The sequence below is a fragment of the Trachemys scripta genome, chromosome 23 (genome assembly GCF_013100865.1).
Source record: "Trachemys scripta elegans isolate TJP31775 chromosome 23, CAS_Tse_1.0, whole genome shotgun sequence".
NCBI classification, from domain to species: Eukaryota; Metazoa; Chordata; order Testudines; family Emydidae; genus Trachemys; species Trachemys scripta.
Window position 1 is genome coordinate 8481296 of NC_048320.1, and position 12025 is coordinate 8493320.

Here is a 12025-nt window from a genome sequence, read left to right on the forward strand (position 1 = left end):
TCCACATTAATGGAGTATTAGTACTATCAGTCCCCATGACTACACAGGTCTGTGAGCTGGACGGTTAAATACGTGGGGAAAGACTTCGTGAAAATTTAGGCCTAAAATACGGGGTGAGAGGAGCTCTTTTGGAGAAAACTTCCCCACTTCTCCACATTCCCGGCTTTTCCCTCAGTTGTCCTGGCTCGCTACCCAAGAGAAGGAAGCGGTCTGCTGGCAGCACCTTTGGGGAGCATTGTTTTTATCATCAATTGAGCTGATTCGTAAATACAGAATGCACACGAATGCTGCTGCATTATTACAACCGCAGTCACTAGGAAAGTGACAAATGAGTCCAGGGGAAATAGGGAGAATCTGTGTATTAGTGAGACGACAAGGGGTGGGGAGAAGGCAACACAGGTCAGGCAGTATGTAGTGGGGGGGTGGGGGAGGAGGGAGGGAAAGAGATGAGCCCAGACAGTAGGGGAGAAGCAGGAGGGTCGGGGTGGGCAAAGCGAAGGAACGGAGACAGCAAATTAGGCTGTGACAAAAGAAGAAAAACCCACTGGCTGGTATTAGGTATGGGTATTGGGTATGCTCAGAGGGCAGGGAAGGATTTTTGGTGAGTCAGACATCCCCTGTATCTGACACATACTGTAGTCCATCCTTCCCTCGGTGAATATTCATAAAAAGACACGGGGAGGCACAAGTGGCTAGAGCAGAGTGGTGGAAGCCTGGCGGTCAAGGGCGGTTCCCAGGTCGAGATGGGAGAGTAGGGATTAGTGGTTAGAGCAGGGGGGCTGGCATTCATGGTTGATGATTCTCCTCCTGCCATGATTCACTGTGTGACCTCCGAGGTCTGTGCCTGCATTTATCCACCCTGAACCTCAGTCTCCCCACATATGAGAGATAATACTAATTTCACAGTAGGGGGTGAGGATTCATCACCTCATGTCTGTAAAGCCCTCCGAGATACACTGATAAATGATGCCATTCACGTGCATGCTACTAACATCAGAAATGTGTGTCCATTTCCAACACATGAACAGAGGCCCCTGGGAACAGCACCCTACAACATCCAGACCTGCCATTAGCACTTGCTCAGGTGACATCCCAGAGCCCTGGACCCCAACGCAAGCCAAGTGGTCTATTTGTAAAATACGTCTCTCAGCTTTGCAATGTTTTTCTCTTAGCATCACCTCCCCAGAGAGATGAAGCAGAGCATTCAGGGAAACACCGCTCACTACGCAATGGGGAAATTGCTCTTCCAGTCTTCACAAGACAACACCAAGAGTTACTAGTTTAAACGGCTCTGACAAAAGCGCTATCTGATCCTTTGCACACACAGGGGGCTTATACCCTTTAGCCCACTGAAAGCCATTGTAAAAGGGTTCTCTCGCCAAATCAAAAGGGCAGAAAGTCGTAAGTTCCACTCTCTAAATGAGGTGCCAGCTTCAGCCTAGAGACTGGAGGGGCAGGTGAATAGGTGGGTGCAGTTTTGTCAATGAGATGCATTAAAATATCCAAAACGTCTACCAGATCCCTGGAAAGGGGACCACCCACCCACTCACACTCTCTGTGTGTGTGTGTGTGTGTGTGTGTGTGTGTGTGTGTGTGAGAGAGAGAGAGAGAGAGAGAGAAGGCCTTCCCTTCCCATCCCAACCTCCACCTCCTCACATGTTTACATGCAAGCAGAAAGCCCCCTCCCTCTTCCCCTCTGGTAAGCAGAGTAGTTTCTTTGGAGAGTGGAGGGAATAGAGGCAGAGACAGAACAAGCCTAAAACCTTCCTCCCCTTCTGTATGGGCAAAAGTGGGGCCCCGGCATCTCAGGCACCCTCTTTACTAGGCCCCACTGACCATTCAATTATAATGACAACTATCACCACCAAGCTGCGGTTGGGTGTGGGATGTCTTGAAGGTAAAGGCAGGGCCCACTTGATAGGCCACGGGTTGAGGACATCATCTGGTGAAGTCATTTCACACCTGCAGAATGGGTCAGAGTTCACTTTCAGAGGCAAGGAGATTCTTGTTTTCACTTAAACCAGCTCGTCCACCTCTGTCTGCAACAGACCCACCTCAACGGTCAGAGTGTGCCCTCGGCATTCCTACCAGCTCACTTAGAATGACCAACGCTCCATTCCTCAGTCTCCCCCATCCCAAATGCCTCTGTCCCAACATCTAAGTTATTATCCAGAGATTCCTGAACCTTTCCAGCAACCAATGGATGAAAAGATGGCTGCCATACTGCATAAACTGGGGTAGATACAAGTTTGAGAGATTTACCCTAGCGACTTTTTAATTTTCTGAATCCTGTAAAGGGGGAAAGGGTTTATAACCATGTTTAGAGGGGGTAAAAGGAAGCCAGTGTCACAACTGGAGGTAGCTCATCTACACATCCATGGACAGGAGTCTTTTAAGTATGAACAAAGAGAACTAGTACACGAAGGAGGATCTGAGGTGCTACATGGAGGGATGGGAAATCTCAGTTCTGGTCCTCAGTCTATTAAAGAAGCCATTAATCTACATTTAAAAAACAAAATCAATCACCCCGGTCCCTTCTATACCGGACTTAATGGGAAACGACTGTTTCACCTCCTTTTATTTCCCAAGAAGCCTTTACCTTTTTTCTATGAGCAGCAAGATTCTACAGCCTTTTACAGACTTCACATGCTCTATGGACTCAAGTGTTTTTTCTTCTATTGAAACTTACCTCTGGATGGGAAAGAGAGCACAAGGCAGATGGGGATGATTACGATCACCAAGTCTGGCCTCCAGCATAACAGGGGATAGGCTCTCACCCAGTGATTCCCTCACCAAGCCCAAACCCCAAACTTCGGTTTGAGCTATAAAGTATCTGAATGTATCTTATGTTTATCTCCCAGAAGCTCATTTACTGCATGATGATGTCTCGGCACCCAAGTAATTCACAAAAAGGTCCCCTTTTCCTAGACTTTGGACTAACCTTTCATTGAATCGCATACATTCCCAGGCGTCAACTCTATGGGCAACCTCACCCCAATCTCCTTGTACTGAGATCTCCCAGCTGTGTCATCCTTTCTCCTGGAGAGAAAATAACCTGCCTGTGGGGGAAGGTCCTCCCCTTCTCCCATGACTACCCCCATCTGGTAAGGCTCACCTGATGGGATCTGCTTAGCTTGGCTCATCGAGTGGTCTTCCATCATATTGAAATCCTGACGTTGCTCAGCCATCCTGTTGCAAAAGTTATCTAAAGGGGAAAAAATTTAACATAATTACACAAAACCTCATGCAATGCACCTTCCCCTGCACTCAAATTATTGCACTATCTCCTATTGCTCTGTGGTGCATTTTCAGCTCATCAGTTTAATTCCAGGAACACAATCTTTTCTTTTTGGGGGGAGGAGGGGAGGAAATCAGATGGCCATTAATAACTAGCTGCCTTTTAAGCTACTGCAACAAGCTATTTAACTCATTCACTTTTTCAAGGGAGACTTGGAAAAGCTCACGATCATGATCATAGACAGGTTACAGCTCAAGGTATGTGCTGAAGAAAGTGGTCCCCCCTGACTGACTGATATAAGTTACGGCTGGATAAAGGTTTGACTACTAGACTCTCCTTCCAATGAAGAATGATTCCCTATCAAGCTCCTCTAAATCTACGTTCAGAAGCAAATTTTTGTCCACAGCCTTTAAATTTACCAGAAGAGCAAGAAAAAAAGCAAAATGCATTAAGATGGTGTCTAGGATTCTGAAATGGCCGACATCAACTGGGGAATGCTCTTTTAAAAAAACCCCACAGTTGTATCAAGTTATAGGCATAGAGATCAAAGCAACTGCAATCCCAATAGAGAGCAACAACTGCATTTGTGAAAAGAGGCTGATTTTTGGGACCAATGTGAAGAGCTAATCAATCTTGCACAGGTCAGAGAGACAAAATACCAAGGCTGTGTCACCAATTTCCTGCAGCAGACTGAGGACACAGGCAACTTCATATCCAATGCACCACTGAAGTTTCACAAGCAATTGAATAACTTCCAAGGGAAAGGACTCATCATGGCTCATTGTCTGGTCTATCAATTTTCACAAGTCTATGTCTGGGACACTGGGACTCTGTGGCGTAATACAGACTAATTCCGCAGCAAACTGCTTGATAGATTGCAAGTCTGTGGCAGAGCCAGTGGCAGAACTGAGCTCAAATGACTTAACCACAAGATCATTCTGGCTCTTCTTCCAGTCTCGTGCCTCTGACGTTACACACCTTCTAATTTCTACAGTGAATGAGACAAGAGGACGACAAACCACAGCCTCATTCAATACACACCCCGGATTCACTCACTGAGCACAGTTCATCCTGTATGCTGAAAGAGGCAGGGATTCTGTGGAAAAAACAGTATGCATGTATCTATATAAATTAAAGACTATCATAATGCATACACAGAAGAGGGCCATGTCAAAGTTTTACAAGCACGCTTGATTCTGGCATTTCCTAACTTCTGAGTGCTTGAATTTGCAACCTTAATGTTATTTCCTAGGTTTTGTTTTTGTTTTTTAAAGAAAAGAAAAGAAATTCTACTATGTGTAACTGAGGAAACAGTGACCTTGGCAGACAGTTGGGAGACTCAGTTCATAAATGCTTGCAAAGCACACTGAGATCCTTAGCTCCAGAGCATTATAGAAAGCAGAGTTGTTGTTTTTTCATTTGATTTCAGACATTTTGCATAGTTAATAAAAAGCTTCCTCGACCCACCTATATTTTTGTTGTTTGACGAAATTTGAAGAATTCTGTCCTATGGCAAAAATGGAAAAATAAAATAAAACAATCTCAGAGCTGGATGACCTGAATCGGTGCTGAAGTGTCTGCCAACAACAAAGGGAAAGGGGTGCTTTACCTGGTTTACTACCAAGTTATTTCTGCCCCGGTGATCTGAACAGTGCATTTGCCAGTTAAGCTAATTTGTGTTCCTAAACGACCCAGAAAAAGGCCAGACTCAGTAGAGCAAATCCAGGTGTGAAAGAATTAAAATGATTTTAACACACGAGAGAGCAAAAAAGCATTTTCCACCCAGACACAACACTGTTGCAAGGACCACTGTCTTCATGAATGTGTGCTACACAGGATAAACGGCCTGCCATTCTGTGAGTAATCAGCTGGAATAATGTACAAGTGATTTAAAAATAAATAAATAAAAAGATTCATACAAAGCACCTGTATGAATGTAGGAGATTTACTTAGACTGGAATCTTTCTGCTCTCTATTTGCAGAGCACCTAAGCGCCATGAAGCCCCAGTCTATGGCTCTTAAATGCTCCCACAATACAAATAAATATTAAGAACAAACATTCCTAGTTGTGTAGCTGTTTTGCAACTAGGAATGGTCTAGTGGTCTATGCATAGGATTGGGAAGCAGGAATTCCCAAGTATTTGTTGTGGGCCTTCCTGCAAGAAGGGGGGAAATGTTCAGGTAAGTCAAAGTAAAATCTTCTTTTTCTTCTCAAGAAAAGTTCACAGATTCCTTACGGTCCCAGAAAGCTCCCTCTCCAAAGTATTTAGGCGTAAGGAAGCAGGAGGAAAACTAAGTGTACGTCCTCAAGAAGCAGTCAGAGAGACTACAGCCAAGAATAAGGTGCAAAGGAAAACAAGTATCCCGTTTAATTTATGGTATATGGGTGCCGACAAAATTATCCAGTTCTGCAAAGCAAAGACCATGATTCTGCTAACAACTCTCCATTAAAAGTGATCTTGATTTCATGATAGCTGCTCTAATTACAGCCAAAGATAGTGATTAATAACCTAATCCCAGGTTTACCACAACTGGATGGGAGGGAGCTGAAACCAGCAATGCTGCTCGGGTTACCCACAGTAAGGAAGTGAGCTTACATGGTTTTGTTGGCTGGCAATAAATTAACGGGATCTTAGAACGGAGTGAGGGATTTCAACTCTCCAACATTTTTTTCCACTAGGAAGATATCTATGCAATTTAATTTCTGCTTTAAACAACTACAAAATCATCTGATTGAATTGCACGGAAAACCTTCAAGAGCTTGCCCTGCAAAAACTCACCAAGTGATAAACCACAAGAATTGGTATTTGAAGCGGACAGAAAACTCAGAATCCGCTCAGTGCACTTGATTAAAAAACCATTAATGGAGTTTTGCCCACCTAAAACAAACAGGAGCTCCGGGAATCATATTGATTATATCCTGCCCATGGTGGGCTGCATTTTGGTGCTTTTTTAGGACTGGCAAGCATGTAAGCGATAAAATACAACTACTAAGCGGCCATATAGTTCACAAAACCAAACTGGAGTATGCCATAGGTGAAAATGAGGTTTGCAATTCAATACTTGAATTGGCTATTTTTTTTTTTTGTTTGTTTTAAATTGTGCCAATTTTCTGGCGTTGACGATGCCAGACGGAATCTTCTATGCAAACAGGCCCAACAAAGATGATATGGTAAGCACCTTTCCTACATGCTGTCCTGCTATTGTGCTCCCTGGAAGGAGCGCCTCTCTGGGCGGACGCGGATCTCTGCCTGACTTCCAGGCCTTGGTTTCTATGTCAACTAGAGGATCAATTAAGACCAATTGTGATGAGGAAACATGCCTACTAGCATTTGACCTAAGACCCATCAACTCATTTCACTGAACAGCCACAGGTATTATCACCTTTCCATCATCTCCTAACTGCTGACCCAGAAGTGAAAAGCTCATGAATTAACTGCCCTGTATCTAAACACTAACTGTATGTTTCTTTTTAATTCTCCCTTTTGTCTACCTAACAACCTTTATAAAAAAAATAATCAGTGACATTTCCCCCAGACTGTCTTCCCCTCTCCCACAAACGCTGAGTGAGGTCTTCACGGTATCCAGGCAAGAGTTTCTCTACATGGGAACACTCAACAAAATTAATCCAAATTAACTAATGGTGTGAATTCAAAGGGGATCAATTAAACTGCATTAAACCCCATGTGCACACACTCATTCAAAATTAAAGTGGCCTCAATTCAGCCTTCCAAAGGGAATTAAGTTAAACTGAATTAAGGTCATTTTAATTCTGAGTGAGCACGTCCTCACAGGGACACACAAAGCTAATCTGCTTTGAATTCACACCTTTTGGTCTGGTCTACACTTTAAATTTATGCCGGCTCAGCTATGCTGGCAGAAGGCTGCTTCTGTTGACGGAGTTAAATTTGTTCGGGGAGTTTGTATTCCCACACCGGCAGAAAAATTCCTTCTGTCAGCATACGGCGTGTCTAGGCCAACATGGGCTCTGTAGCGTAGACATAGCCTTAGTCTGTTTGGATTAATTTTCCTTAGTGTCCCTGAATAAACAAGCCCTTGGGAATGCCAGATTAGGGTGCCTACAAGGCGGTAAGGCTTCATGGCTGGGGTCAGACAGACAGGAGTGAGGACTAGTATGATTTTTCTGTGGAAAGCATTGCTGTGAGCAAAGATCCTCCAGTCATAATACAACATTTAATATCAAAGATGCAATGGCAAAACAGCAATCGCAAGCTAGGAATCAGTACCAGCAGAGAAAGTCTATAGAAGTCGTCTATGGGTGGCCTACAGAGCACTTGCTGGTGGTCTGCAGAGAGATGACTGGTCACATGGTGCTGGCTCCTCCACCTGGCTTCCAGCGGCGTCTACAGGTGTCCGGGCTCCTCATTACTTAAAAGACACTGGGTGTCTATCAAAGATGCTAGAAAGAAGGAGGGAGGAGTGGCCGGCCTAGCTGCCCGCTAGGTAAGGAGGAAAGAGATGTTATGCAGGCAGTCCTAAATGGGAGGGGAAGTGTTCATAAGCAACCCCCTCAAATGACAGGGTTCACACCATGGAACAGCTTGAGAACCTCTGAGTTCGGGGGTTGGAAAGACTGTTACATCCGAATTTAAAGACAAATTGATTTTCCTTTGGTGTCCCTTTTAGGGAGAAGAAAAGAGATACTGCCTTCTCGGGCGTGGAGAAAGAAGAGTTACTTTTATTATTAGGTGTTTTATCTTAAAGCTCCAGCTGCTGGAATCATGTGATTACTTGTGACTCTTAGGGTTTCATTTAAAAAAAATAAAGCACCTCTAGACCGAACGGATGCAGAGAAAAACTTAATTTGAACTCCATGGCTCTAACACCAGAAGGCAAGAAAAAGAGCCCCAAATCATTTTTAAAACCTCATGATTTTAAGGGGTCTGGCTCATGACTTTTTTAAATTCTGGGGGAGTGGCAATACTGAGAGAGTAGAACTGGCCTCCCACCTCGTGAGAAGGAAGGAGCGTCTCCCACACACTGGGCCTGGTCGTGAAGACTGGAGGAAAAGTGTGACCCTCCCTCTGTTTCCAACATCCAGACGGAAGGGAGTGCAAGGACAGCCTATTCCCATTATCCACAGGACAAGAAAAAGTGGGGGGCAGGGGAGGAAGTGCTCCAGAGCAAGACCAAATGTGGCTGTTACGTTTAGTGGGTTTAGCCCTGGTCCCCCTGGACAGGTGTGTTGGTCACAAAAGCCAGCCTTCCCTGCAGAGAACTGTTCAGTGGAAACAAAGCACAGGGAAACCTGCTCTTCCACAAGGCCCTAGGATACTGCACCTATTCTGTGCATAACAGTAGAAATCAGTCCCCATGGCTGTCCATCTGGAACTTCATCAGAGAAAAATAAATCCACGTGGCCACCACACGGAACAGAGAAACACGGCAATTCGGTGAACAAATAGGGAAGAGCACCCTACTATGGGATGATCTTTAAGTACTGTAGTTCTCCCAGCAAAATTTAAAATATAAGCAATAACCTACAGTACAGATATATTTTACACATCTCTGCTGGATTATTTCACCCACCTCTCCCACTATTTCGTTTGTTCTACTTCATTAACTATAAGCACGGACGACTCTGGCGCACGCACACTCACTCAGACATCTGATGCCTACAAATTTCTGCAACGTAACCATGACCTTCCATTCCTTCAGTTCAAAACAAGCAGCAAACACACCAAACTCATCTGTGTTCAAGATGCATCTCATTCTAACCGGGAAATTCCTGCGTCATTCTCAAATTAGGTAACCGTCTCAATGACTAAATGGAATTTACTGAAAAAAAATTACTTGACTCTGGTGAACAAATGGCCCATTTCAGGACTGACTCCTTAAGCAAACATGGTGCTGAAGTCACTCACGTATCACAAGCCATGCAGATTATGACAGAGAATAGCATAAAAGTAAGGCCTCCCAATACTGTCTCCGTCTCGGCTAATTGAAGAAAGTCAAGTTTCTTTAAAAGTAAGTGAAAGCAGCCCTACCTTGACCCAAAGGCTTCCACAATGAATAATAAGGATAGTGATGTCTCTGAGTATTTAAACTTTGGCAGCACCCCCTATGCAACCGATAGGCACGCTCTTCAGGGTCTTATCAGTTTCCAGCAGATCCACTCCTGCCAAGGAGGGACTTTATCTAAACAAACAGCCTATCCCACCCTTGACAGCACTTCAGGGTTCTTCGAAACTTTGCGTAACTTCACAATTAGGATCTGCCTCTCAGGGGCTTATAGCTAATATGGAAAACAGTGCGGTGCTGTGGTGCCAAGGTTTTATTGTTCTGAGTTAGGGATGGCTGGGCGTTACCCACAACGGCTGAAGCATTATTCGGAGTGATTTGCACAAGTGCCAATAAACTCTCTACCGGAACCCACCCCACCATGTATTCTGTATATGCCACTTTTACAAACAGTTATTTTTGAAATGTGAGGGAGGGATTTTTGTTCGGTTGTTGCTGTTTTATAAACACATATGATTATTTTCAGTATCTCTCCGCTGATAAAAGCAGGTTCTTTGAGTGGCAGGAATTAAAACTTCTGAGGGAGAGGGGAGTTACAACATTTTAGAAACTTCTAGAAGTCACGTTAAATAGCTTAGCCATTCACATCACGGCGCTAAGAACTGGTACGTAAACAATTTCCCAGCCAAGAGCCTTGGATAATCTCCCCTTCCCAACAATAAAAAGAGGTTACAAGGTAACCTCACTGGAAACCTGTCACTGGCCTAGGACAGGTGACTGCCCCACTCTGCCCATCAGAGGAGAGTGATTTTGGAATGGATAGAAACAAACCTTCCTCTGTTTGCTTTGTTTAAATGGCAGCAGTTGGTGGCAGCTGAAGTATGATATATGTAAAGGCAATGGAGATGCATCAGCAGTCAAAGTGTAGGGCAGTGTGGAGAGATGCTTATTAAAAGGATTCTGCAGACATTGCAGAGAGAGTGATGAAGTTCTCTTCCACTGCACTATGGGTTAAACTCAGTCATGTTGTAACTAGGAGCAACTCTTTTTAAAGTGTTTGAATAACATCTCTCTGGCTGTGCCCGGCCCAGACTCGCCAAACAATTCATTGAAGACTTGTCTCATACAAAGCGCTAGGAGCACTGAGTGCTGAAAGCCAAAGCGGCAGGAGCAGCAACAACATATATTTATACAGTGCCCTTCATCCCAGAAAAGCCCAAAACATGATGTCCATTCTGCACACAGGGACCAAATGTCCATCACTGAATGGCCTCTTGAATGTAGCAATTCTTTAATAGGGCCCAGCATCACTAGTGTTCCGGACAGGAAGCGAAGGCTCCCACAGCCAATTCACGCTGCAGAGGAAATGTAAGGAGGCAGAACACAATTACCCAAGGTGGAATTTGGCTAGGATACTAAGATCAACACCCCAGCTCTTGTGAAAAGTGGCAGGAAATCATGGCTAGAAGACAGCCGGTTGTGTGTGTCATCAAACAGATGGCACCATCAGCAGCAAAATGCACCTTAATTTCAGGCTGGGGCATTGTTTCGAGTGCCATCTATGAAATAAGCACTACTAATGCTTCCAGTACACTTTGGGGTCTTCTATCCAACTATGAACCTGGCCTGACCTTCCTTAATTTGTGAGATCTCATGGGATTATAATTCAAGATGCTGTGTCTGCAAACCAAAGAGAACTGCAGAGTTTCTACTGAGCTTTATGTCATTAACTTACTAACGAGATAACCAGGGGAGATTACAAAAGAAAATTAATGCACCATGGAGAACCCAATATGTAGGGATAGTTTATTTGTCTGTCAGAACATTCTCAACAGCGTGGAAAATATTCTGCATTAACCGCATAGAGTTTAACTGCACAAGTCTCAGAGAGGGAGGATGACCCAGTGGGTAGGGCACGAGCCTGGGAGTGGAGAGATATGGGCTCAATTCCCTGCTCTGTCACAAGCTGCCTGTGTGACCTCGGGCACATCACTTAGCCTCTCTGTGCCTCAGTTCCCCCATCTGTGTAATGGGGATAACAGCACTACCCAGCCTCACAGGGGTATAGTGAGGATAAATACATTAAAGTTTATGAGACGCTCAGATACCATAGTTAAGGAGGGCAGATAAGTACCTATAGATAGAAACCAATATACATTGAATGAGGCAGTATTCCAAAGGTTGACTAAAATATAATATTTTCATATGAAGCCAACATTAGTCACACACATGTGCACAATGCCACCCACCTTCTTTTGGAATGAAGCAGATTATAAAAGTAATAGAATTGGTGTTTTTTAAATAAACTTCTGAGCATGCACACTGCCATTTTCGACTCTCACAGCTCTGCCAGTCAAAATCCAGGTTTGATGAAAACATTCAAAGGCGTTTCTCAATAAAATTTTCTACCCTCATGCATCAGTGCTAGAGCTTTTCAAATGAAAATAGTTACGTATTCTTTCCACACTTCTCATTCACAACCACCAGCTCCAATTGTTTTGCTGAAACTTGTCCAAAACGTTACCCTCTGGCACAGATCCAGCCCAGAATATGTCAGCCCAATAGCCTGTATTTTTGGAATGTTATGAGTGACTGAAAAGAGGGAGTTATAATGGAAACAACTTGAGCATTTTGGGAAGTTATAGCTGTAAAAATGGCAACAAACTGCAAATGATGGAATGAAGCTTTTGGAAAAATAACTGGTGTGATTACAAAACTAAACACCAAATGAGTCCACAACAGCTGTCAGGTCCGGTGTATCACGCTGGGCACCATCCCAACTGGGGGTCTTGTGTCAGGTTGTGC

General features: G+C 44.1%; 1 protein-coding gene across 14 annotated transcripts in view; it reads right to left on the bottom strand.

Moving 5' to 3' along the window:
* Nucleotides 1-12025, bottom strand: part of MAPT (microtubule associated protein tau) — a 109528-nt gene that overhangs the window by 50627 nt on the left and 46876 nt on the right. For 3 of the 14 annotated variants that reach the window (XM_034755893.1, XM_034755881.1, XM_034755883.1), the window contains one exon: nucleotides 3116-3205. In XM_034755893.1, coding sequence (XP_034611784.1) covers nucleotides 3116-3188 — 73 coding nt within the window. In that variant the 5' untranslated portion in view covers nucleotides 3189-3205. Of the gene's footprint in view, nucleotides 1-3115; nucleotides 3206-4216; nucleotides 4240-4705; nucleotides 4777-9246; nucleotides 9459-12025 lie in introns of those variants that run through there. The other 11 variants (XM_034755894.1, XM_034755886.1, XM_034755890.1 and 8 more) reach the window with 8 other exon arrangements.